The 27,428-nt window shown below is 34.2% G+C and overlaps 2 protein-coding genes and 1 pseudogene across 2 annotated transcripts; 2 read left to right on the forward strand and 1 right to left on the reverse strand.

Moving 5' to 3' along the window:
- Window positions 1–1,378: 1,378 nt before the first annotated feature.
- Window positions 1,379–2,251, forward strand: LOC133881186 (mannose/glucose-specific lectin-like). The gene has a single exon (XM_062320135.1). It carries the CDS (start codon window positions 1,379–1,381, stop codon window positions 2,249–2,251), a length of 873 nt encoding a protein of 290 aa, XP_062176119.1.
- A 3,246-nt stretch (window positions 2,252–5,497) lies between these two features.
- Window positions 5,498–8,418, forward strand: LOC133881188 (hyoscyamine 6-dioxygenase-like; annotated as a pseudogene).
- A 13,706-nt stretch (window positions 8,419–22,124) lies between these two features.
- LOC133882358 (L-type lectin-domain containing receptor kinase IX.1-like) lies at window positions 22,125–24,266 on the reverse strand. The gene has a single exon (XM_062321508.1). It carries the CDS (start codon window positions 24,220–24,222, stop codon window positions 22,192–22,194), a length of 2,031 nt encoding a protein of 676 aa, XP_062177492.1. The 5' UTR covers window positions 24,223–24,266; the 3' UTR covers window positions 22,125–22,191.
- Window positions 24,267–27,428: the final 3,162 nt, after the last annotated feature.

The following is a 27,428-nucleotide window of genomic DNA, read 5'->3' on the forward strand; positions in this document are numbered from 1 at the left end:
TCGATAAAGCTCGACTTTATACGCAATTTGATTAATTAATAAAAATAATTTGTGCCCATAATCAATATATATATTAAGCAACAATATACATTATATAAATAGATATGAATTATATACACAAAAATATTTTTAATACAAACAATGCATATCGTGCAGTAGTACATGAGTTGTTCACTTTAAATTTTAAGTGGTATCCTTGTTGGCAACCACTCATTGAACGGTCAAATTATACCAGACTACAACTATCACTCATCTTAGCTATTAAATGACTGGCATGTAGACTATGTAGTACTTATGCACATTACCAAGCTTCCCACTTTCTCACAGCTAACCTTTATCTTCTATCTTATCCTAAGGAAATCTAGAAGGCCACTTTTATTACACCACGTGGGCAAAAGCTGACAAGAAGGAACTCACTTCGGGAGATGAAATAATACTTGTGCAGGGAAATAAGAGGATATTTCAATTCAAAGTTTTCTCTTTGCATTCAAAGGGTTGACCGATCAAAAAATTCTAGCCATATGAAGAAAATTTGAGGTTGCTCCAGCTTTTAGAAGAAACCATTTACTTTGCTTTATTTTTTCTTCATCCTTCCTTAATTCATTCCTCCTTTCTAGAAAGAATTGTGGATGAAAAGCAACGATGTTGAAATCACAGAACACACTGTCATTTTCTCTCTCTATTTCACAGATTCATTAGCCAAGTCGGCTCATTTACAATCCTTATACTGATGTTGCGCAGTCTGGTTCTCATACCAACCAATGGTGTTAAAATATATTGAAGAAATATATAAACGAGAAAGAGGGCGGAAGAGAGAGAGAGAGAGCATAGGCATATACTGGACTGGGGCGTTGCATAATGAGAAGCAAAAGGAAAATGCTAAAGAGGAGATTCTCATCCTCTCTGTTACTCTCTTTTCTTTAAAAAAATTAGTTTTTATTAAAAAGTTGTCTCTGATGTAACATTAAAGACAACTTTTTAATAAAAATCAATTTTTTTATTATAAAATGGTGATAAAGGAAAATGAGGGGAGGATGTGTAGAAGCTCTCAAAGCAAAATCTATACATACAAAATTCAAAACTCTTCTATATATATATCCCAAGAGAAGTTTTAGAATTAGAGATAAAATCTAAATCCTAGAGAATCCGAGTCCACCCCCTTCCCAAACCCCTACTTTTTTATTTTTTATTTTTTTTGAAAAAAAAAAAAAAAATTTCTCGTAGACATATGACCATGAAAGGAAAGGCCTTCATTTGGTGTGAAGTTAGAGCATCGTACGTGGCACCCTCCTGATCGCGTCTCCTTAATTATCTAGCCGCACTTATTAGAAAAGTCCTCAAATAAGTGTCACTTGACTGGATCACCTATCTCCCAACCATGGCTTTCCATTCACAAAAGCTGCTTCTTCATTTTCTTCATCTTCCCTACTTGATGTCAACTACTATCCTCTTCCTCATAATCCCTTTCGCATCTCAGTTATCATTCAACTACACCGATTTCTCTCAACCTATAATACTGACAGGAAACGCTACAATCTCAGGTTCAGTCATCCAACTCACCCCAAATGCGGTGGACAACTGGGGTCGAGCCACGTATTCAGAAACCATGCTTCTCTGGGAAAATAGTACACGAGAAGTTGCCAACTTCACTACCAGCTTCTCTTTCATCATCTCTTCGGAAGGTGCAGAAAGGTATTCAGATGGGCTAATGTTCTTCCTCGCAAGCCCCGATTTCCCTCCACCCACTCCAACAGACGGCTCTGGCCTTGGCCTTGTGAGCCGCGACCAAATGAGAGACTCAACTTTCTTAGCTGCAAATAAATTCGTTGCGGTGGAATTTGACACTTTCTGGAATAGCGATGTGGATCAGCCTGACCCAGCTAATGCGCACGTTGGTATCAACATCAACAACATGACATCTCGGAACTCGACAACATGGTATAGCATCATTAAGGAGAAGAGAACATACAGTTCTAGTATTAGTTACGATCCCAGCACACAAAATTTAAGTGTGAGCTTCACTGGATTCAAAAGTAATGATCCCGTCCCAATAAAACAACACCTTTCATCTATAGTTGATTTGAGAGATCACTTACCAGAAAGGGTTAAATTTGGCTTCACGGCCGGAACAGGACTGATTTCCGAGTTGCATATTCTTTGCTCGTGGTCCTTTGAATCATCACTTCTGATTCAGAAATCTCCACAACCACAGCCAAACAAGATTGAGAATCTCCACAACCACGTCCAATGATATGAAGTTACGTGGAAGGGCATGGCATAAAGTAGTAATAGTATTTCACTTTTTGTTGGTCAGTTAGATGAGTCACTACGATGTCTAATTGTAGACTTTGTTGTCTTTCGTTTAATAATGTTTGTCATTTCGTTTGAATAAGGCACTACCCTGCATAATGGTAGTCTTTTAATCGATGTTATCATTTAAATTGAGTAGGAGAACGGTTCTGTGAATAAATATCTAACCAATTATCTATAAGATTTATTTCTAAAGCATTGTAGTTCTCGTAAGAGAGGTTATCATCGAGTCTGTGAGTGATTTTCTCCAAGGGTTCTGTGAATAAATATCTAGCCAATTATCTATAAGATTTATCTCTAAAGCATTGTAGTTCTCGTAGGAGAGGTTATCATCGAGTTTGTGAGGTTATTCTCTTTTTTTTTTTTAAAGAATTGAATGTGATAATAAAAGGCATGCAAATTTAATTCTTAAACCTTGTATTTGATACGAGACCCAAGAAACTTTAATTTCCTACCACTACAAGAAATTCGCCCATTAGGAGCGACACTATTAGCGTCGACTCAAAGTTGACGCTAATAGTCGACTATCAGCGTCAACTATAACAGTGGATGCTAACAATCGACTTTGTTGTCGACGCTAATATGTCGTTACTAATAATCTGGCAGGAAATTTTGCCTCGTCCAGGTTGAGAAATAGCAACGACATTTAATTATTAGCGTCCACTTTCGTTGACGCTAATAAATCATTATCAGCGTCGACACTAGGGTCGACACTAATAACCTATTTTCAGCGTCGACTATTAGTTGTCGACATTGATAATAAGTCATTAGCGTCAACTCTGGGGTCAACGCTAATGACCCTATATAAACAAATTAATATTTTTTTGAAAAAGTTCAAAAGTATTAGCGTCGACTAAAAAGTCGATGTTGATAATAGGTCATTAGTGTCCTCTGGAGTTGACGCTAATGACCTTGTATAAAAATAAATTAATTTTTTTTTTTAAAAAAATTGAATATTATCAGTGTCGACTTTTAATAATAGGTTATCAACGTCAACTTAGATTTGTCGACGCTGATAATAGGTCATTAGCGTCGACCCTGGGGTCGACTCTAATGACCTTGTATAACAAAAAAAAAAAAAAAAATCATATAAACCTATTAAACTTTTTTAAAAAAAAAAAAAAAAATGAAACCTATTAAAAAAAAAAAATTCTTTTTTATATTATTCGTAAAATTTTCCTATTTTTTAAGTTTTAAATTTTTGGGTTAAATGCCATTTTAATCTCTAGATTTTTAACGAATTTATTTTTTTATGGTTAGGTTTTATTTTGTATCATAAATGGAATTTTATGTCAAACCAATCAAAACCTGTCACGTGGTCATATGTCTCATAAAAAAAATGAAGAAAATAGGAAATACATATACACATATACAAAAAAAAAAAAAAAAAAGAAAAAAAAAGAAAAGAAAAGAAAAGAAAAAGTTTGATAGAACATCAAATCGATACTAATGCATTAGTCTGATCATTGTAAGATCGAATAAACCATAATCTTTTTTTTTTTTTTTTTTGTGTGTAATTTCATTGTAAAATCTTTCTTATTTGTTTTTTGTTTTTAAATTTTTTTTTCCTTTTCCCTTTTTTTTTTTAATTTTTTTAATTTGTTTTTAAAAAATAACTTGGCAAATTTTGGCACATTATTAAATAATTTTTATTTAATATAATTATATTATTAATTAACTAATTTTGCTCGTCACTAAATAATTTAATTTCAATTTATTTTTATATATGTTAATTATGATTGATCTAACTCTTTCACGATCGATCGGACTAATTAATGCACTATGATTGATCGGATGGTCTATCGATCATATTTTTCTATCATGATCGATCAGTCTACTACACTAGGATCGATCGGACATTTGATCGAACCTTCATTGTGTCAAGGTTGGTCGATCAAACTCGATCACGATTGATAGATCATCCGATCAATCATGATAGATCATCTGATCAATCATGATAGATCAATAAGATCGATAGATCATCCGATAAATTTTATAGATCATCTGATCGATCATGATGGATCAATAGGGTTGATAGATCATCCGATCAATCATGATAGATCGATAGGATCGATAGATCATCCGAACAATCATGGTAGATCATTTGATCGATCGTGATAGATCATCTGATCGATCATGATATATCAATAGGATCGATAAATTATTCGATTAATCATCCGATCGATCATGGCAGATAAGTAGGATCGATAGATCATGGTAGATCATCCGATCGATCAGACTAATTATTGCAATAAGATCAATCGCACGTTAGCTAGATTGAACATTTACTCTCTCAAGTATGATTGATCGAACTCATTCATGATTAATCGGACTAATGCACTAGGATCGATAAGATGATCTATATTGATCATATTATTCTATCATGATTTGACGCGTCATTAATAATTTAAAGTTCAAATTATTTTTAAAAAAATTATATCAACTTAATATTTTGGCATGTCACTAATTATTTAATTTTTTTTTTTTTTAAAAAAAAAAAAATAAAAAATTATATCAACTTATTATTTAGCGAGGTGTAAATAAGACTTTCTTTTTTCCAAAGCCCAACGTAGACTTATTCTTTGCCTTCAGATTCCTCTGCTTCTGGTGGTTTTAAGGCCGTGTTTGGTTGCAACAACAATATTAAGATAGAGATGACGGTGGAGTTATTTCTGCTTGGTTGTACGGGAATCGTGGTGTTCCTCCACGGAGCCCATTTCTTCTTTCACGCTCTCTCCCAACACATGGCCTTTCGATCCATCAGGTATTCATTCAGCTCTCTTTTTCTGATCTTTTCTGAAGATGCAATGCCTTTTGTTCTTCCTCGTTGAAAATGCCATATACTACGTGGTGGAGAAAAGTTCATTAGAATTTGGAAGGTAGTGGAAAAAGTTATTAGCACAGAAGTAAAGGTACCAATTATTGATTCCAGCCGTACGAAATGACAAGAAGGTGGTGCACATTCAATATTGTCCATTGATGTATTATTGTTATGCATTCTTATGATTGTTATTAATGTTAATAAAAATTACATTAATGCATACTTAATTAACAGGTGGGTTTTGTTTTTTATTGTGTTCTGTTGCAGTTTCTTGGGATTTGTTGGATGGTAGAGGAAAATGGGAATGAAGAATATTGAAGGCATATGATAAATAATTCTTAGTTTTTAGGCCCGACTTCTATGAGTATGTTCCTTTCTTGGGTAACTTTAATTTATATAAAACAGGCCATAAATCATGGAATTTTGAAGAAATTAATGGATGAAGCAATGGATGTTTTCAAACAATTCCATTCCATGCCTGCAAAGGAGAAGGCTAGCCAACGCTCCAAGGACACCAATAGAAGCTGCAAGTTCTACACAAGCAGTCAAAATCACATAGCTGAGGAGGTTCACTACTGGAGGGATGCACTAACACACCCTTGTTATCCTTTAGAGGAATGCATGCAATTTTGGCCTGAAAAGCCATCTACATACAGGTAATTAATGCATAGAAGATGTAGAAATAAATATAAATTAATTAATTTTGATATTTCATAATTAAACTTCTGCATGCAATGAATTCTAATCATGTTTTTACTGGCAATATACGATGAGGAAGGTTGTTGGGGAATATGTGATACAAGTTAGAAGGTTTGGAGAGAAAATTTTGGAGATGCTTTGTGAAGGATTGGGACTTAGCAGCAATTATTTGAGTGGGGGGCTGAGTGGAAATCCTGAGCTGTTGGTTAATCACTATCCACCATGCCCAGACCCAAGCTTAACCTTAGGACTAGCCAATCACAAGGACCCAAGCCTCATTACCATATTACTTCAAGAAGAAAATGGACTTAAAGTTTTCAAAGATGGTCAATGAATTGGGGTTGAGCCTCTTCCTCATTCCTTCGTGGTCAACGTAGGCTATGTTTTACAGGTATATATATATGGCCATCCCTTGTGATAACTTCTTGCATGTTCCCCCCCCCCCCCCCTTTAATTTCTTTATTTTTCTCCTATTAATAATTAATTTCCTTTTTTGTTTAGTTCCATCTGCATGTTTAAATTATAATACTCCATTGTCGACTAAAATTGAAAAGAATGGCTAGAGTCTGTTGTTTCCATGGATATAATCTCCTTCCAGTGCAGCTATATCCATTGTCGACTAAAATAACTGAACTAATTTTTTATATTCTATACTAGTTTTATGTCGTTTAAATTTTTAATGTCTCATGAAGCCATTATCTTGTTGACAAGCAACTTTACTGCCTCCAAATAGTACTCATCTTTCTCTTCCTCCTTTTAGCTACCTTACATCTCTTTGCTTCTCTGCATCGTTAGTTCTCACAATTCATCAATCCCCTGATCCGTGATAATCTTTCTTCACTTTAATCATAAACTTATTTATCTGAACTAATTTATGTAGAACCCTTGCATTGCTAAGAGAAGATGAGTGCTTATTGAACATCCCTCATTTTTGCGGATCTCTGCATTTTGAGTGTTGCACAATATGAACATTCTTTCAGCTGAGAGGATTGGTTGCATCCTAGGTTATACTAATATTAATGATTTGTCAGCTGATTCCCAAATACGCTTTTGCATGTGGTTATTATTGATGAAATTTTTATGATTGGCAGATAAAAGGATATGGCTTTTGGCATGGGCAAAAGCTTGCCTTCACTTCTCCATTACAGTGTTTTGGATTCTGTGGGCCCCAACATTGGTGGTATGGTATATATACATAAGAAGGTTATCTACTGATTTGTGAATTATCTACTAAATTGTGAAATTCTTTGAAACTCTTGTAAATTTAGGCTGATGGACGAGAAGTGCATCTAGGGTTGATATATCCTTGTTTGCTGGGTGCGAGAATGCTAGGAAGCACATTATTCCAGTGGCTTGTCAGTGGACCAACAAAGAAATTTTTAGTTCTTTGCGTCTTCTTGTCTCCAACATTTTGGATTTGAACAGCACTTTGTCTTTTGCAATATGAACCTAGGGAGCGGCCTAATTCAAGGGATCTTGTTGCAACCCATGCTCAACTGCAAACCAAACCTGATGTAAGGAACTTTGCTTTTAATACTTTATTCTATACTTCAATCAGTTCTGAGTATTGTCAATTCCAGCTTTAGTTCCTCTGTTAATTTATGAATGTAATCCTTTTTTAAATTGATTTTGGACCTGTGATGTTATATGCTCCCTTTTGTTTAGAATTGTATAACCTTCTTAGTTCTTTCTAAAATTTCTTGACTGCTCAATGTGGCTGGATGCAAATAGGAATTGCTTTATGCTATATATTACAATGATAGAGATGTATGCAAACACAAATTGTCTCGAATGCTGTGGGCGGATTCTTTGATTGTATCAAGTTTCTTTAAGATGATGAACTCTCATGATAAACATAAATTTGAGCAACATCTTCGTATATTAGAACTTCAAAGAGACAGCATCAATGTAAGTCAACCTGATTAAGTTTGCTCGTTGTGCCTGATACATTTTTCTTTAAGAAGATTAGTAAACTTTGTGAGGTTGACAGAGTGAAATTGCAAAATAATGCTCAAAAGCACTTTTTAATTTGCATGAAAGCTGCTGCCTTCAATCTAACTAGGAGTATTCTCCTGAAGCATTCAAAGATTATTTTTATTTTTTTATTTTTTTGAGTGCTTCAGTGTGTTATAAGATGGCTAGAGACTGCTCACAAAATACCCAGTGGCTGTGCTTTTTGTTAAGAACCTGATTACCATTATTTGGGTCACAGGTTCCATCTTATTTCATGCTTGGAATTCCAAAGCACGAGGAAGCCCCATCAACCCCGCAACGCCCTCTTTCAGCAATGGGTGAGGATGGACCTCACAGCTATCCATCAGATCTTGGTTATGACTCGCTACAGAGATGATGAAGGAACTAATGAGGTAATTGGCTTGTAAAAGTGGGTCTTGCATATCCCTATTCTCATACCTGATGCTAATAGTTTTATTTGAATTTGGATCAATTCAGTTATCTTTCCAAGAGATATGCTGGAGGCAAGGAAGCGTGGGGACTTTGCATTCCGTGACAAAGATTTCAAAACTGCCATCGATTGTTATTCCTAGGTATAATTTTGCACTTCTTATAAGACTTTTGAGCTGTGATTATACAATAAAATTGTGTGCTGAATTTACCCAAGCTTGATCTGGACCTTTAATAGGTCATGTTGGGATATCATTTAATCCAAAAACTTACACAAGTGGATTTAGACCAAATAAATTGTATTAGTCACTCGCTCTTGTCATTATATATTATCAACTACGGACTCGATGAATGAATCAATTACGCCATTCACACGTCAATATTCCAATATGATTGCTGATTAGAACTTGGGTTTGATGATCATGGACACCATATTAAATATTTTAGTTTCTGACGAAGTATTAAATCCCCATCTATTTGTATGTTTTATCATTTTCTTGTGTATAAATTACGAAATATATATGAAATATGTGTATAAATTACTAATGGTGTATTAATTTTTTTAATTTTTTTTTTTTAATTTTTTAGGGTATTAGCGTCAACCCAGTTGAGGCTAATGGCCTATTTAATTTTTAATTTTTTTTTTAATTTTTTAGGGTATTAGCATCGACTAAGTTGACGCTAATGACCTATTAATTATTTTTTTTTAAAAAAAAAAATTTAAAGGTATTAGCGTCAACTCAGTCGACGCTAATGAGCAATTATTTTTTTATGTTTAATTTTTTTTTTTAAAATATGGCATTAGCGTCGACGGGGTCGACGCTAATGACCTATTATTTATTTATTTTTATTTTATTTTTTTAGTATATCAGCATCCACAAAAGTCGACGCTGATAATAAACTATTAGCGTCGACATTTATGTTGACGCTAATAGTCTATCATCAACGTCGACTTATGGTATATGTGATATAAGTTTCAGCGTCGACCTCATATAACATTAGTGTCGACCCTTGAGTCGACGCTGGTGATTGACTGATGAGCATCAGCGTCGGGCTTTTAACGTCGACTTATTAGCGTCCACTAAGAGTTGATGCTAATGAGCAAAATTTTTGTAGTGATATATACCATTGACTATTGCAATTAGCAATCATAGGCAAGAATAAGAAGCAGGATCCTTTTTTTTTTTTTTTTTTTTTTTTTTTTTTTTTTTTCTGTTGAAAGGCGCAGCGCGTTACAAGATCCATTACGTATTCACGTAACAATTTGGTATCAGAATCTACTAGCTCAATGATTGACCCAAAGTTCGATCCGCTGAAGCAGCAGAATACGAGTATCCAAAAAATACTTGAAGACTTCATCAAGCTTTCGATAGATAAGTTAAGCAAGGTAGAGGAACGTCAACAAAGAATGAAGGACAAACTAAGTAACTAAGGGCCTACTGGATTTGGGGATAAGTCCACGATCAAAAATTGTGAAAAGAATGCATATGGTTTCTACAACAATATGGGTTTGGAGGTGGCTAAATTAGACTTCCCAAAGTACAATGAAATGGATGATCCCACGAGTTGGATACGTAGAGTTGAGTAATACTTCAATTTTAAACAAATCAAAGAAAAGAAAAAATTACCGTTGGTAGCTATGAAACAATAAAGTGATGTGGATTCTATATATAAACATGCTATTCATGTTTAGCCCCAGTACAATTTATATGGGTATCTGGATTTTAAAGTAAATTGGTAATTATATCATTGAATTTGTTAGAATAAGTATTCTATATTAAGTTAATTAATATTTTTATTTTTTACGAATAATTTTTTTATTTAGGTTTGATTGTATTATTACTTTGCCTGTATTCTGTCAATCTACCACAGTTTTCTTAGAAATAAAAACTACTTGAATTATTGTAAATTAATCAAGAGAATTATAAGAGCATAAACTAGCTCTTAGGACAATTATCAATGGTCTAACGTGGAACCACTCCGAATTCTTTTCTCTGTTTACTTATGCTATAAGTCTCTTTTTTATATTTTATATAAAGAGGTTAAGAATGTTAGAGTTCATTTTAATGTTTGTTTTTTATTTTTTTTATTTTATTAAAAATATGATGCTATATCAGCATAAAAGTATTTCAGAAGGATACTAGAAGAATCTCTTGCCTTTCACACACAATCATTAGGCTCGATCCATTTGCAATATTTAATGGACTTTTAGTTGTAATGGATTCAACTCAAAGATCCATTGCATGTACGTCTTATAAGGACTATCCTACCAAAGTGTTGTGCTGAGGAGCCGTAGAATATAAATAAAATTATTAAATTATTATTATTATTATTTTTATCAATTTAAGCGGCTTTTCTAATAAGTAGTAGTTCAATATAATATTATTTCTAAAGATTCTAAGTTCAATCTAATGTCTCCGTCATTTATCTTACTGTGTGACGACCCGTTTTTTTTTTTTTTTTTGAAAACATACAAACGGACCTTCACAGTGGCACGACTAGATGTTGTTCAGCCAACATATGACATATGCCCCATAACATGCACCTGATAATCAGAGTTACACTTAACAGCGGAATATAATAATCAATGTGCAACGGAAATACATCTAATACATAACAGTTAATTACAACAAGAGCCATTTACAAGTCTATCTATTTAAAGTTTATAAAACATATTATACAATTACATACTAAAATACAGGCTCAACAAATACATATGCCACATAGGACACGAGTCATAAATAAAATACCCAAAATACAGACTACCCATGAGTCCGTGACTAATGACTGTTGCGATATGCTCCAATCATAGCATCTCATACGCTAGGTGGACGAGTCAATATCTATATCCACAAAACCTGCAACCAAAGTATCAATGTATGCACGGTTGCGGGGGTTGCCGCATCCGCACAGGTGGAATTATGAGTCTACCGCCTTAGCATAAATAATTGCACTAAGACCTCAGAAGTATACTATTTACTGAGTTTTCGCAAAGAACCAACTTTTCAATTCTAGTCATGCGTACACTATAACAGCCACCAATTTTATAAGCTTTTATTTGAAAACACTCATAGTTGATATAGCAAACACTGACTAATAAAAAAACATTTAAAGCATACTACGCAGCTGAGCTTATACGTAGAAGTTCCATTGTTGGAAACAACTACATACATCATCACCTACTATAATACTTTTGATGCAGTGAGACTTAGAAAGCAATAACATTTAAATCATGCAATTATCCGATAAAAATACACATAAGCTCTTTTCCATTGAGACTCTTATGCACACTAATACGTCTAACAAAACTACTCATAACATAAAAACATCACTCATAAAAACAATGCTATACATGCTCATGCTCATTGTTTTATGCCTTGGGAATCGAACCCAAGTATAGTGCTTCAAGGGAATCTAACTCAAGTAAGCACTAGTACCTCAAGGGAATCTAACCCAAGTATAGTACCTCGTGAGTACTTCAAGGGAATCGAACCCAAGTAAGTACTAGTACCTAAAGGAAATCTAACTCAAGTAGGCACCTCATGAGAATCTAACTCATGGTCGAGGACCTCAAGGGAATCTAACCCAAGTAAGTACTTCGTGAATACCTCAAGGGAATCTAACCCATGTATAATTTCCCATGGGTTGTGAACCTCACTTCTATGCACGTTTAGCTTTCATATGCTTATGCCTCATGCCTTAAATCAATATATTTCATTTCATGAATCATGCTTTTAACACCTGATTTCTTTATAAAATATAAACAGTTCAACATGTCATTTCTTAAACAATTTTGCATAACTTAAATCACTCTAAAATCATATTCATGTTCCATTGCAATCACAGTTTTCAAAGCTCCCAACCATAACCTACAGTGACTCCATTCATTTAAACTCAACATGTTATATTCATACTTCAAAACATCATCATAATTTCAATATACTCAAAAGTACTCAAATCATCCAAAACAATTCATAATCAACATATAGTTGGTTCAAGTTTGTAAAACAATATATATTTTGCAATTCATCATATTTGAAAATAATACTTCTTAGTGAGTAGAATACTCACCTTGGTTGCACGGATATTAAGCATTAGGTCTCTTAGACACCACCTTGCAATGTATCACTATGGAATAACACATTGTACTATTTAGCACTTTAAATAATTAACATTCTAATTAGCACTTGATCGCTCAAGGCTAAACCGTTGGAAAACCCATAATATTTTAAGGGTTCCAAACGACTATCCATAAATCTTAGACACTAACTAAAACTCAAACAATACTAACCCAAAGTATTTACTAAGGATTAGATATTAAAATCACTATTTAATTATTTACTTATAATATACTAACCCGTAATTAATTCCACTAACTCATACATTATTTTCACTAATATTTTTATAATAGTATTAGCCCTAAAATTATATTCATTAATCTCTAGATTATTTCTCACTAATATTTTATCAATATCATTAACTCTAATATTATGTTCATAAATCTTTTTACATCAATTACTAACATAATTTAACTATCTAAATTTTAATCACTTAAAACTCTCAAATTAATTTAACCCACCAAATTAGAGTTTCCAAACTTAAACCATAATTTATTTTACTAACCCATAACATTATATTGTTATTTAAACATTAATAACACTAACCCATAAGGTTTACTTAGGATTAGGCACAAGAAATCGCAATTAAAATACATAACCCAAAAGTTAGGGTTTGAGGAAACTTAACAAAAATTCACCAAACCAAAACCCATGGTTTGGGTAGTTTCAAGCAAGTTCCAAGTAACCCATTACCTAAAGAAAACACTAGATTAAACTCACATTTTAATATTTTAACCCAAAATTACGAAATCATGAGTTTAGTGTTTTACCTCAAAACGATCGATAGAAACGTAGATCCAAGTGCAAGGATCACGTTTCCGAAATCGAATTTGAGTTTGGACGGTTGGATCTTCGTAGATCAAGAAAAACCCAAGAGAAAATAGGAAAAATCCTTCAATTTCCGGACTGCCCGTGGAAATGGGCGCACTGCATCCTTAAATGAAGTGTTGTACCTTTATTTTCTTCTTTTCTTAAAATGCTGTCCATATTCTTTTATTGGAAATGTCCATCATGCCCTTCTTTTATTGTTGACCGTGTCTGTGCCTTTCAAATGGTCATTTGGCCATCATTTTTAATAACCTACATATTTTGTTTGTCCTGATGCTTCTTCTCTTTGACTTTTCCAATTTTGTTTAATCATCATTTGATTTCTCTCTTTCATTTATTCTTAATTAATTATTTTATTATATTTGTCTTTTTATCATTCGCATCTATTCAACTTATTTTACTTTTTCCCTACACCTGATGCTCCTTTTTTAATTTATTTGATCTTTCCTTGAATTTTCTACACTCTCCTTCTCTTCTTATTTATTTAAATTCCAATTTCTTATATTCTATTTAGTATATCATATTTTATTTGGATCTAAAAATATCACTTATATTCTCTTTTCATGGCTACCATTTACAAGCCATAGGATAAAAATAAAACACTTTATTTTACCACACTAAATAAAATTATTTTTATTTAAACCTGATAAACTCATTTTATAAACTTTAGTCTTTTAAAAATTATCTTGCATTTTAAATACACCTAATTAAGTTTAATCAATTATTTACTCAAATTGACACTTTAATTATTAAATAATTTCTCGAACATTACATATTGGACATCTCTTATTAAATAAGAGTTTGAGCCTACACATAAGGAGAGTGTTAGAATATAAATTAAGTTATTAAATTCATCAATTTTTATCAACTTTATATATATATATATATATATATTTAAATAAGTGATAATTTAACAAGTACACCAAATGGACGTGAAGAGTGCTCCATTCCTCCGGTAAGCGATACATAATTACCACCTGTCCACGATTAATTAGGAAAGAGGCGTTAATTAGTAATTACTAATGTATCTATAGCAATAATATTTAGAATTTGCCCTTTTTTTTTTTATTTATTTAGAATTTGACTTGAAGTAGTTGGAATAAAACTATCATTTCTTCTCATTTCGATATCACAATCACATGAAATTAAGCAGTCGCTGGGGAGCTGATTCAAATGGCCGGCTAAAATTTTGTAATTAACGAATAATTTTTAATTTTGATATTTAATATTAACTATTTGTCCCTTATTATCAATTTTTACCAATAAGAATACTCCAAATAAAGTTTTTATCTTTAGTTTTCCTGTAATTTTAAGAATTCTCTAGAATTTATACATAGAATTAAGGGTTGTGAGTTTTGTATTTATAGATTTTGCTTCTTACTATACAATGCTCCATCAGTTGGTATCATAATCAGGCTGTGCAGCATCAGTATATATTAATGATGTAGACCCGATTACAAGTGGCTTCATGAAGGTGTTTATAATTAATTCTAGCAAGAAAAAGTCATGGAATTAAAATTCTAACGAGGAAACAAAAATACCAAAACATCTCATTAAAAAATAAAAGATTTACAAAGTTAAAAAAAAAAAAAAAAAAAAAAAAAAAAAATCGAAAACAATGACTCATGCGTACGTGTCTGTCGGTCTGGATTGGCTTACAGTGTTGCTACTGTGAGTCTTGACTAACCCATGGCGTCGCTGTGAGCCCTTTTATTATTATTATTATTTACTTTTTTGAATTTTTGAATTTATTTTATGTGGCAAAACTTCATTTTACCTGCTAGTTGTTTAAGTTAACGAGAAAAATCAAATAACAAGGTATGATTAAAAGGAGCTAATAAATCAGAATCTTACATTGCAAAATCAAATTTTCGTTGTTTAGGGCCCGTGGGTAAGTAAAGGATTAAGATAGTACTTTTCATTTCAAGTGATTTAGAGATGAGTGATCATTTCAGGGGAATAATGTTATTTTATTACATTTAACTGTGTACATGATATCATGTACATTGTAGGCCTCTATGGTAGAATCAGTCGAGGGCCTGAAAGACGGTGGTTTATCTTGTGGCGGATGTCAGTAGTTCAAGTTCACTTATCTCCAACTTGTGAACTTAGCTGATACAAAGCTATACGATAGCACACAATTTTATTTTTTTTCTTCCGATTTGGCATTTCGATCTATGATTTATCATTAATTCATAGACGTTGCAACACCTTAGGATGACATAGCCTTAAAGTTAAGGGCGAGATTCAAACGAGGTGGTGGATATGTTGCTAGCTCTCATTTAAAATTTTTAAATAACACAGCATCATGTATATCGTTAGATGTAACAAAATAAAATTAAATTACCATGAAATATCTTCTCTCATTTTCATGTGAAATGAAAAAGATCATTGACTAAAAAAATATCACCACCACTTCTTCTTCTTTTTTTATTTTTTTATTTATTTTTTTATAGACAATATATATAAAATCAGTTTGTATGATTTTATTTAGAATATAAAGAATTACATAATGAAATTCACTCACTGCTACTATTAGATTGTATTTTTACACGTGTTAGTTATTTTTCTGTTTCCTTAGTTATGTAGGTTAGTTGAGAGCTTACTCTGTTTTTACTTCTTTGTAATTCAGTATAAATACTAAAACAGTTAGTTGTAATCTTAAGCTTGATCAATACAGAATTACTGAATACATGATTTCCACATTCTCTCTCTCGCACAGTTCTTACTTCTATTCTTCATTGATCACTCAATATCAGAAATCCAATATGGTATCAGAGCAATTCTCAATTGTTTTCTGATTCTTGTTTTTCTTTTCACAATCAAAATTGTTTCTTTTCTATAATTCTCAATTGTTTCTCCTCTATTGAATTCTTCGATGGAAAACCTAACCCTAGGTTCTTCTTCTCTGACAATGGATTGTTCAAATCCATTGTTCCTTCACAATGGTGACAATCCAGGAAATCCTTTGGTTTCTCAGTTGTTAACTGGCGAGAATTATTACACATGGAGTCGATCCATGCTGATGGCGCTGACTGCGAAGAACAAAGTTCTCTTCATCAATGGAGGTTTGCCCAAACCTGATCCTGCCAGCTCAGAATATTTGCCATGGACGCGATGCAACAATATGGTACTTTCTTGGATTATTAATTCTGTTTCCAAAGAAATTTCTATTAGTATCATATCTGTTGATACCGCTGAGGCAATGTGGAATGATCTTAAAGATCATTTTTCACAACAAAATGGTCCTAGAATTTTTCAAATTCAAAAGTCTATTTCAGACTTAAGACAAGAAAATTTATCAGTGAGTAGTTATTTCACTGTTTTAAAGGGGTTGTGGGATGAATTGATTCACTATAAACCCTTACCACCGTGCACATGTGGTACTATGAAAGTTCATAATGAATATCTGCAACAAGAGCATGTCATGCAATTCTTGATGGGCTTGAATGAGTCTTATGCCCATACTCGAGGTCAAATTTTGATGCTCAATCCTCTTCCACCAATCAACACAGTATTTTCTCTAGTTATTCAAGAAGAAAGGCAGAAAGAAGTTTATACTGCTATTGGTTCTAGTAACCATAATTCTGTTGCTTTGTTCACAAAATCTGTTGCTTCTGATGCTTCTGCAACACCAAGAAATCGTCCTGTCAAGAACAATTCATTCCGCAAAGACCGTCCTGTTTGTAGTCATTGCGGGGTATCTGGTCACACCATGGAGAAGTGCTATAGATTGCATGGCTTTCCTCCTGGTTTCAAATTTAATAAAGGGAAAAATGCTGCTGAATCCTCTGCCAATCAAGTTTCAGATTTTTTTGAAACTTCCGGAAATCAAATCTCATCTTCACTGCCATTTACTCAAGAGCAATGTCAGAAACTCATGGCTCTCATCACACCTTCTTCTGAAGTCAGTTCTGCCAATCACCTTGTTGCCAACATGTCAGGTAACTCTGCTCCTAATTTTCTTCATTCTGTTTTCTCCTCCATAACTTCTTTCAAAAAGGCTTTAATATCAAATTCTTGTTCCTGGATCATAGATACAGGAGCTACAGATCATATGATTTGTTCTTTCTCATTGTTTACTACTGTTATTGCTTCTGTTTCCAAACTGGTTAAACTGCCAAATGGAAATTTTGTTCCAGTTACACATATTGGTACCGTGAGATTATCTTCTACACTCATTCTCACAAATGTTCTATATGTTCCATCTTTCTCTTTTAATCTCATATCTGTTAGCCAACTCACCAAGAATGTTTCCTGTTGTTTGTTGTTTTTTGCTAACACTTGTTATATACAGCTTCTGCATCCTTGGAAGACGATTGGAGTGGGTAGAGAATCTGGAGGTCTTTTCCACTTACAGTGCACACCTGATTTTTCCATTCCTTGTCTTCCATCTACCACTCAAAGCTTTTCTGTCACTACTTCAGTTCCCTCCAGTACATGGCATTGCCGGTTGGGACATCTCTCGGATGCTCGCATGAAACTCCTCAGTTTACAACATTCTCAAATATCTTTTCAGTCAAATAAATGTTGTAATGTTTGCCCTTTGGCAAAACAACATAGAGTAGCTTTTCCCATTAGTCATTCCATTTCTGCTAATCCTTTTGATTTAGTACATTGTGACATTTGGGGTCCATATTCTACTGCATCTCTTACAGGTGCAAAGTACTTTCTCACAATTGTAGATGATTGTACTCGTTATACTTGGGTCCATTTAATGAATAATAAAGCTCAAGTTCGTTCTCTTTTGCGTTCATTTTTTCAATTGGTTGTTACTCAATTTCAATGTAAGATTAAGTGCATTCGTAGTGATAATGGTGTGGAATTTCAAATGACAGAATTTTTTCAATCTCAAGGAATTATCCATCAATTGAGTTGTGTTGAAACACCTCAACAGAATTCTGTTGTTGAAAGGAAGCATCAACATCTTTTGAATGTTGCTAGATCTTTACGTTTTCAAGCTCATTTACCTCTAATTTTTTGGGGTGAATGTGTACTCACTGCTGCCTATATAATCAACCGTATTCCCACCCCTATTTTGTCCAACATTTCTCCTTTTGAGAAACTTTTTCATACCCCCCCTCCTTTTTCTCATTTTCGAGTTTTTGGATGTCTTTGTTTTGCTTCTACCTTAGCTCATCATCGTACTAAATTTGCTCCTCGTGCCAAGTCTTGTATTTTTATTGGTTATCCTTTTGGCATCAAAGGTTATAAGGTTTTTGATATTCAAACCAACTCAATTATTGTTTCCCGTGATGTTATTTTTCATGAATCTGTTTTTCCTTACAAGACATCTCATTTTCCTCCTTCTGATGATTTTGTTTCCTCCTCTGTTTTGCCTATTTCAGTTCCTGCTGATGATTTTGTTTTTCCTAATAATTCAGTTTCTTCTCATACCAATCATATTTCAGATTCTGTTCCTATTTCTCTCACTGATAATGTTTCAGATTCTATTGATAATGTGATTTCTTCCAATTCCAATTCCAATGATACTTCTCTTGCTGTTCCTATTCGCCAGTCTTCTCGAATTAGACAGAAACCCAATTACTTACATGATTATCACTGTCAATTGGTGACCTCTTCCTCTACTTCACTGCAGCCATCTTCCAATCTTGCAGATCAGTCTATACAAGGTACATCTCATGCTCTTTCTTCTGTTTTATCATATGACCGATTGTCTCCATCTCATAAACATTTTGCTCTCTCCATTTCTACTTCTTTTGAACCTCAATTTTTTCACCAAGCTGTCAAACATGCTTGTTGGCGTGAAGCTATGCAGTCTGAGATAGATGCCTTAGAATCCAATCATACTTGGACTCTTACTCATCTTCCTTCCGGAAAAACACCCATTGGTTGTAAATGGGTGTATAAGATCAAACATCGAGCTGATGGTTCTGTTGAAAGGTATAAAGCCCGTTTAGTAGCTAAGGGTTTTACTCAATGCGAAGGTTTGGATTATTTTGAAATCTTTTCTCCTGTTGCCAAGATGACAACTGTTCGATGTCTTCTTGCCTTAGCTGCTGTTCACAACTGGAAGCTTCACCAACTTGATGTGAATAATGCATTCTTGCATGGAGACTTGGATGAAGATGTCTTTATGCAATTACCTCTTGGATTTGCTAGTAAGGGGGAGACTCGGGTATGCAAACTCAACAAGTCTCTTTATGGTTTAAAACAAGCATCGAGACAATGGTTTTCTAAATTTTCAAATACCCTACTTCTTCATGGCTTTACTCAGTCCAAGGCCGACTATTCATTGTTCACTAAAACCATTGGTTCTTCTTTCATTGCCTTATTAGTTTATGTCGATGACATAGTTTTGGCCAGCAATGATTCCAAGATTATTGATGAGCTTATTGTGTTCCTAAACACTCAGTTCAAGCTTAAGGACTTAGGTCCTCTCAAATTCTTTCTTGGTCTTGAGGTAGCCCGCAGCAGCAAAGGCATTGCAATTTGTCAACGCAAATTTGCACTTGAAATTCTCAATGATGCAGGTCAATTGGCAGCTAAACCTGCTAAGTTTCCTATGGAACCAAATGTTCATTTTTCTGCTACTGAGGGTGCTTTACTTGAGGATCCTACTGTTTACAGAAGGTTAATTGGTAGACTATTATACCTTACTACAACTCGGCCAGATTTGACGTATTCTGTACACACTCTCAGTCAATTTATGCAGTCTCCTAGGCAGCCTCATATGCAAGCTGCTCTTCGGGTCCTTAGATACATCAAATCTGCTCCTGGCCAGGGATTATTTTTTCCTTCTTCTTCAACTTGTCATCTTAAAGCCTTTTGTGACTCTGATTGGGCTGCTTGCCCGGATACTAGAAGATCAATTACTGGTTTTTGTGTGTTCCTTGGTTCCTCTTTGATCTCATGGAAGTCTAAAAAGCAACACACGGTCTCAAGATCTTCAGCTGAGGCTGAGTATCGTTCAATGGCTGCTGTCACTTGTGAACTCACATGGCTCTTCCAGCTACTCACGGATCTTCATGTCATTCATTCTTCCGCTGCTCTTCTTTTTTGTGACAGTAAGGCTGCTCTTCACATTGCAGCCAACCCTGTCTACCACGAGCGCACAAAGCATATAGAGATCGATTGCCATATTGTGCGTGAGAAGATTCAACAAGGCTTACTCCGGACTTTGCATGTTTCCTCTGCAAACCAGCTTGCTGACATTTTTACAAAGTCTCTTGGTTCTGTTCTTTTCCATTCTTTATTATCCAAGATGAACGTTATGGATATCCATTGTCCATCTTGAGGGGGAGTATTAGATTGTATTTTTACACGTGTTAGTTATTTTTCTGTTTCCTTAGTTATGTAGGTTAGTTGAGAGCTTACTCTGTTTTTACTTCTTTGTAATTCAGTATAAATACTAAAACAGTTAGTTGTAATCTTAAGCTTGATCAATACAGAATTACTGAATACATGATTTCCACATTCTCTCTCTCGCACAGTTCTTACTTCTGTTCTTCATTGATCACTCAATATCAGAAATCCAATACCCACAATCCAACACACACACTTCTCACACTTTTGATTCTCACAGTACATAAACACACACGTTCACGTTCACTGCCATACACTCACATTCACTTATATTTACCTCATAATTACACAAGTCCTTTACCAAAAACACACACAAAAAAAAATACGTACTATCAATACACACCAACTCACCGTCCGAAACACACGCACGTTATATATATATATTACAAATCAATAACCTCTCACACCCATGTATAGTCTTTCACAAGCTTCAAACTTACCGATTTGCTGTTCAAATTCAGCCAGAAACTTCTCTGTTTACAAGCAAAAGAGAAGTTAGTCCGAAACACACACACACGTTTTATATATATATATATATATCTTACAAATCAATAACCTCTCACACCCATGTATAGTCTTTCACAAGCTTCAAACTTACCGATTTGCTGCTCAAATTCTGTCAGAAACTTCTCTGTTTACAAGCAAAAGAGAAGTTTATATATATATATATATATATATATATATATATATATATAAAACATGATTGTTTCTATTTTAAAGAAGAAGAACAAGTCATGATTCAAAACAGAAAATGAGCTATTTATTTTCTGGGAAGTATGAGGTAGAAAGTGCTCACTAATGCTACCCTTAAGCAACTCAAATGGGGAGGAGAAGCTGCTATCCAGATTAGAAAATTCCACCCAAAAGTTGCTCTGTTTTCCGGTCTAAAAACAGGCGCTGATTGCTACTTTGGTTCCTACTAATTTTGTGGAAAAAAAGAGAGTAATTAAGACTTCAATTCTTGGCTTATTAACTTCTGAAAATATGGAGAAACTAAGGAGAATACTTATCAAAGTTTCTGCAATCAAAAGAAAAGAAAAACAGGAAGTTTTCCGTGAGAGAGGGAGTTTGCTGAATTTTGGTTCTTTGGTGAAGATTTGATCGTTCATGCATGTTTTATATAGAAGCCTTGAAAGTTTGAGATCAAGCCGGCAATGAAGTACTTCAGTGGCTAGATTAACGACAACTCAATTAGGGGGAAAACAATACTGAGATCATTCATATCTTCTAAGATTGGATTTCATATCTTTGAGTATTAATTATACCAAATCAAGTTTGTTTTGAACCAAACTCATCTAACTAGACTAACTAGATGGATTTTTAATCTTCTGAAACCAATTACACGATATGGGTTTAAGAGTTAAAGGAAATAAAATTGATACTTGTAGCTTATACGTAAACTGCATCGTACTAGATAATAAAGTCGCTCGATCGACTCTAAAGTCACTCGATTGGTTTTGGCTGAAATAATATTGCTCAAACAACTTCTATATATATATATATATATATAAAAGATTCTATTCATTCTACAACTAAAGATAATTAAATCCTATACTTACGCACACATATGCATATGTTTATATTTATGCATCAATAACCTAAGCAGGTTATTCCCTGGGTGTTATATTTATGGTACAAATAGTCTGTCATACGCATCAAATGTCTATTTATATTGTCAAGATAATTCTACCTGGTAGCCGAAGAAGATGCCGTAGTGATTTGTGAGGAACCTTTGTCACTACTATGGCTTGAAGACTGAGCGTGCTGGACTTCAGAAGCAGTACCTGAAGATGTAGATGCCCAGCCTGAAGGGGCAACATAGGTTGGCACAGGCATCTTTGTTCCCAGATCAACGGGTAATGAAGCTTCAAAATCAAGCACCTTAATGGCTTTCCTTATTGAAGGTCTGAGACTATAATCTGGGTGAGCACACCAAAGCCCTACGATCATCAACCGTTCCATTTGCTGCTCATCAAAATCTCCACACAATCTGGAGTCGGTTGCATCAAGAAGCTCTCCCCTTCCATAGAGCTCCCAAACCCACTCCACTAAAATTATCTCGTCTTCTTTAGCCTTCGAATCGATAGCTTTTCTTCCGCAGGCTATCTCCAAAGCCACAATCCCAAAACTGTATATATCTGACTCCTTGCTAGCCCTGCCGGAGATAACACATTCAATGGCCATGTAGCCCATCGTCCCGGCCAAAGCCGTGGTTTGTGATCCCTTTGCATGTTCCACCATCCTGGCTAAGCCGAAATCCCCAAGCTTTGCATTGAAACTTGAATCCAACATGATGTTGCTCGACTTTATGTCCCTATGGAGAACGCATTGCTCCAATTCTTCGTGCAAGTATAGCAACGCCGACGCCAAACCTTTAGCAATGTTGTACCTCGTCGCCCATTTTAACAAACTCTTACTTTTGAAAAGACGCGAATCCAAGCTGCCATTCGGCATGAATTCATAAACGAGTAGGAGATCTTTGTTTTCGTGGCACCAACCAATGAGTTGAACCAAATTCCTGTGCCTCAGTCGACTAATGCTCTTCACCTCAGATGCGTACTCCTTTACCCCTTGGTTAGACCCCCTTGACACCCTCTTGACAGCAACATAGGAATTCATTTCTCTTAGAAATCCTTTGTAAACCCCACCGAACCCTCCTTCTCCAAGCTTATTTTCCTCTGCAAAGTTATTCGTTGCGCGAACCAATTCTTTGTAGGAAAATTTCTTTGGCCCTGTACCACGTTCAAATTCGTCGTCCATGGAAAGATCAAAGCCCAAATCCTCATCTCCTCCCCCTCTAGCCCGCTTCTTCCTTTTCATAAGCCAAACTATCCCCAAACCCATAATTAAAACGCATCCACCCACGCTCAGCCCCACCACCAAACCTGCCTTGCTTTGTTTTTCATTCTTGTTTGGCTGTGGTAGTGGAGATTTCGGAATCAGAAGTGGTGTTGTTGATTCAAAAGACCACGAGCAAAGAATATGCAACTCGGAAATCAGTCCTGTTCCGGCCGTGAAGCCAAATATAACCCTCTCTGGTAAGTGATCTCTCAAATCAACTGTAGAAGAAAGGTGTTGTTTTATTGGGATGGTATCATTAGTACTATTGAATCCAGTGAAGCTGACATTTAAATTTTGTGTGGTGGGATCGTAACTAATACTAGAACTGTATGTTCTATTCTCCTTAATGATGCTATACCATGTTGTCGAGTTCCGAGATGTCATGCTGTTGATATTGATACCAACGTGCTCACCAACTACGTCAGGCGGATCCCATCCTTCATTCCAGAAAGTATCAAATTCCACGGCAACGAATTTATTTGCAGCTAAGAAAGTTGAGTCTCTCATTTGGTCGCGGCTCACAAGGCCAAGGCCAGAGCCATCTGTTGGAGTAGGTGGAGGGAAATCGGGGCTTGCAAGGAAGAACATTAGCCCATCCGAATACCTTTCTGCACCTTCCGAAGAGATGATGAAAGAGAAGCTGGTAGTGAAGTTGGCAACTTCTCGTGTACTATTTTTCCAGAGAAGCATGGTTTCTGAATACGTGGCTCGACCCCAGTTGTCCACCGCATTTGGGGTGAGTTGGATGACTGAACCTAAGATTGTAGCGTTTCCTGTCATTGTTATGGCCTCGTTGTTAGATTGAGAGAAATCGGTGTAGTTGAATGATAACTGAGATGCGAAAGGGATTATGAGGAAGAGGAAAATAGTTGTCATTAAGTAGGGAAGATGAAGAAGATGAAGAAGATGAAGAAGCAGCTTTTGTGAATGGAAAGCCATGGTTGGGAGAGAGGTTACCAAATTGTCATCAAATGTATAACTTGGCGTGAAAGCTGCAGGTGCTAGTCTTGCAATTTATTGACCAGAAATTAATTAAAGCTAATTTGACAAAGAAAAATGATAGAAATACATCACTTTTACAACAAGTGTACAACGGCCCTCTCATATGAGGTGGGCCCCACAGTATGTAGAGTCCACCTCATGTGAGAGGACTGTTATACATTTGTTGTAAAAATGTTGTACGGGAATCAGTTCTCTAATTATATTGAAATGTCAAGGTACAGAAATTGCCAAGTCTAATCCCTTTGCAGGTCTTTCGCTTCCTCTCTCTCAGTCTAGGCTGTTTTATTGTTGAAGTGTGATAACTACCAAAGTTTTAGGCCACTTTCGTAGTTATATTTTTGTATTATCTTGTCACGTGTAATATTTTTACTAAGAATAATAATATAATTAAAAAAATAATAATTTAAAATTCAATAAAAAAATATTTTAAAAAAATTCAGAGCCACCCCTTCTGGATTTTTTTTATATATACTTTTTAATATTTTAATATTTTTCTCGATTTTTAATTTTTTTAATAAAAATATGACACGTTACAAGGGTTTTATAGAAATATAACTAAAAAGTGACATTTTTTTGGCACACTTTAGTAGTTTGATGGGTCAATTTAACACACTTGAAAATTCAGGAGGCTATTCTAAAATCGGTTGTTAGTTTAAGAGGTTTTTTTTTTTATATTTATCACAAATCAAAAACAATGACCCATAGCGTGTCTGTGGGTCTGGATTGAACCACGGTGTCGATGCTGTGAGTCTTGACTGACCCATGGCGTGGCCGTCAGTCTTTTTATTATTATCATTTTTTTTTATTTTTTTCAACTATTTATGGTACAAACAGTCTGTCATACGCATGATGTAACACATCAAAGCCTTGTTTGGTAAGGAAGTGTGAGTTTGGGGTAGTAATAAGAAGTGATAGATGTAATATAATGTAAAAATAATTTGTATGGAAAAGTAAAAAAGTATTGTATTATAGTGAATTTTTTTATTTAAATAGTAATAAAAAAATTATTGATTTGATATAAAATTAGAATATTTTGAAGTTGGTTGTTTTTAAAAAAAGTGAAGAAGTGGAGGTAGAATTTTCTCCCTCCTTCGCCAAACAAGCCCCAAATGTCTATTTATGTACGTTGTCAAGATAATTTTACCTGATAGCCGAAGAATATGCCGTAGTGATTTGTGAGGAACCTTTGTCACTACTATGACTTCAAGAGTACTGAGCGTGCTGAACTTCAAAAGCAATAGCGGAAGATGTAGATGCCCTACTTGAAGGGACAATGATCCTCTTTATTTAACTTGAAATTGAGAGAAGTCATTTTATGGTTATAATTTTATTTTTTTTTGCTTCTATCAATATGCATGATGTCATGTCATTTAAAAATTTTAAATGAGCTAGTAATATATCCACCACATATCATCATATACATAATTAAATGTAATAAAATAAAATTCTTACTATAAAATCACTCATTTTCATTTCACTTGAAATGAAAGGATGTCTTATTCCTATTCTGAACCACTGCCCCTAAACTATGAAAATTTTATTTTGCAATGAGGTTCGGATTTATTAGCCCCTTTTAATCATACCTTGTTGTTTGATTTTTCTTCTTATTAGCCTCTTACTTTAAAAAAAATCAAAAAAATTAAATAATAACAATAAAAATAAAAATATGCACGGCCACAGAATGGGTCAGTCGAGACTCACTACGGCGACATGGTGGGCCAGACCCACAAACATGCTACAAGTCATTGTTTTCAATTTTCTTTCAACTTTTTTAATTATCTTTTTGGATAACTTCACAAAAAGGTATTGAATCATACACCGTTTTGATATAAGGATATTGAACTAGCAAACGTTTCAAACTGGGGTATCCACGTTTTCAAACGTCTTACTTAAGTGTACTCCGTTAGGATTTATTGTTAAATTTTGCCAAAATTTCCAAAATACCCCTGTTTTTTTTTTAAAAAAAAAGTATAATATTTTTCAAAGATTAAGGCATTGGTATTTTTTGAAATCCCATTAAATTCTAACCAACACCTAAATCTTAGCATTTTTTTTTCTTTTTTTTTTTCCTAAAAAAAAATAGGGGTATTTTAAGTATTTCATTAGGATTTAACAACAAATCCTAACGGAGTACCCAGAAGTGAGACATTTGAAAACGTGGATACTCCAGTTTGAGACGTTTGTTAGTTCAGTATCCTTATCTCAAAAAGGCATATAATTAGATACCATTTTGTGAAGTTATCCTTTTTTTTTTCTTTTTTTTTAATGAGATATTTTGGTCATTTTTGTTTCCCTTGCTAGAATTTTAATTCCATAACTTTTTCTTGCTAGAATTACTTCTAAATTCCTTTATGAAGCCACTTGTAATCTAGTCTACACAGCCGGGTTATCATACCAACTGATGGAGCGTTGCATAATGAGAAGCAAAATCTGTAAATACAAAATTCAAAACCCTTGTATATATAAATCCTAGTGAATTCTTAGAATTAAAGATAAAAACTAAATCCTAGAGCAGTCAATGATTCATTTGGTGTGAAGTTAGAGCATCGTGGCACCGTCCTTCTTGCGTCTCCTTACCTAACCGCACTTATTATTGAAGTACTCAAATAAGTGTCACCTGACTTGATCAATTTGGGTGTGTTTAGTAAATGGCTGTGTTGTAAAGTTTTTTAGTAAGAAATAATTGATGTGATATAAAATATAAAATAGTTTAGAATTGTTTAATAGAAATATGAAAAAGTTTTATTTTATAGTGAATTTTTTTATTTAAATAATAATAAAAATTAGTAATATGATATAAAAAGCAAAAAAAAAAATTTAAGGGGGGGGGGAGTAAAAAAAAAGAAAAAAAAGAAAGAAAGAGGGGAGATGAAAGTGTTGCAAAGAAGAAATTCAGCATACAGAATCATTTTGTCAAAGAGAACTGATTCCCGTACAACATTTTTACAACAAATGTACAACAGCCCTCTCACATGAGGTGAACTCTACACACTGTGGGGCCCACCTCATGTGAGAGGGCTGTTGTACACTTGTTGTAAAAGTGATGTATTTCTATCATTTTTCATATAATTAATTATATG

Source organism: Alnus glutinosa, chromosome 11 (assembly GCF_958979055.1).
Source record: "Alnus glutinosa chromosome 11, dhAlnGlut1.1, whole genome shotgun sequence".
NCBI lineage: Eukaryota > Viridiplantae > Streptophyta > Magnoliopsida > Fagales > Betulaceae > Alnus > Alnus glutinosa.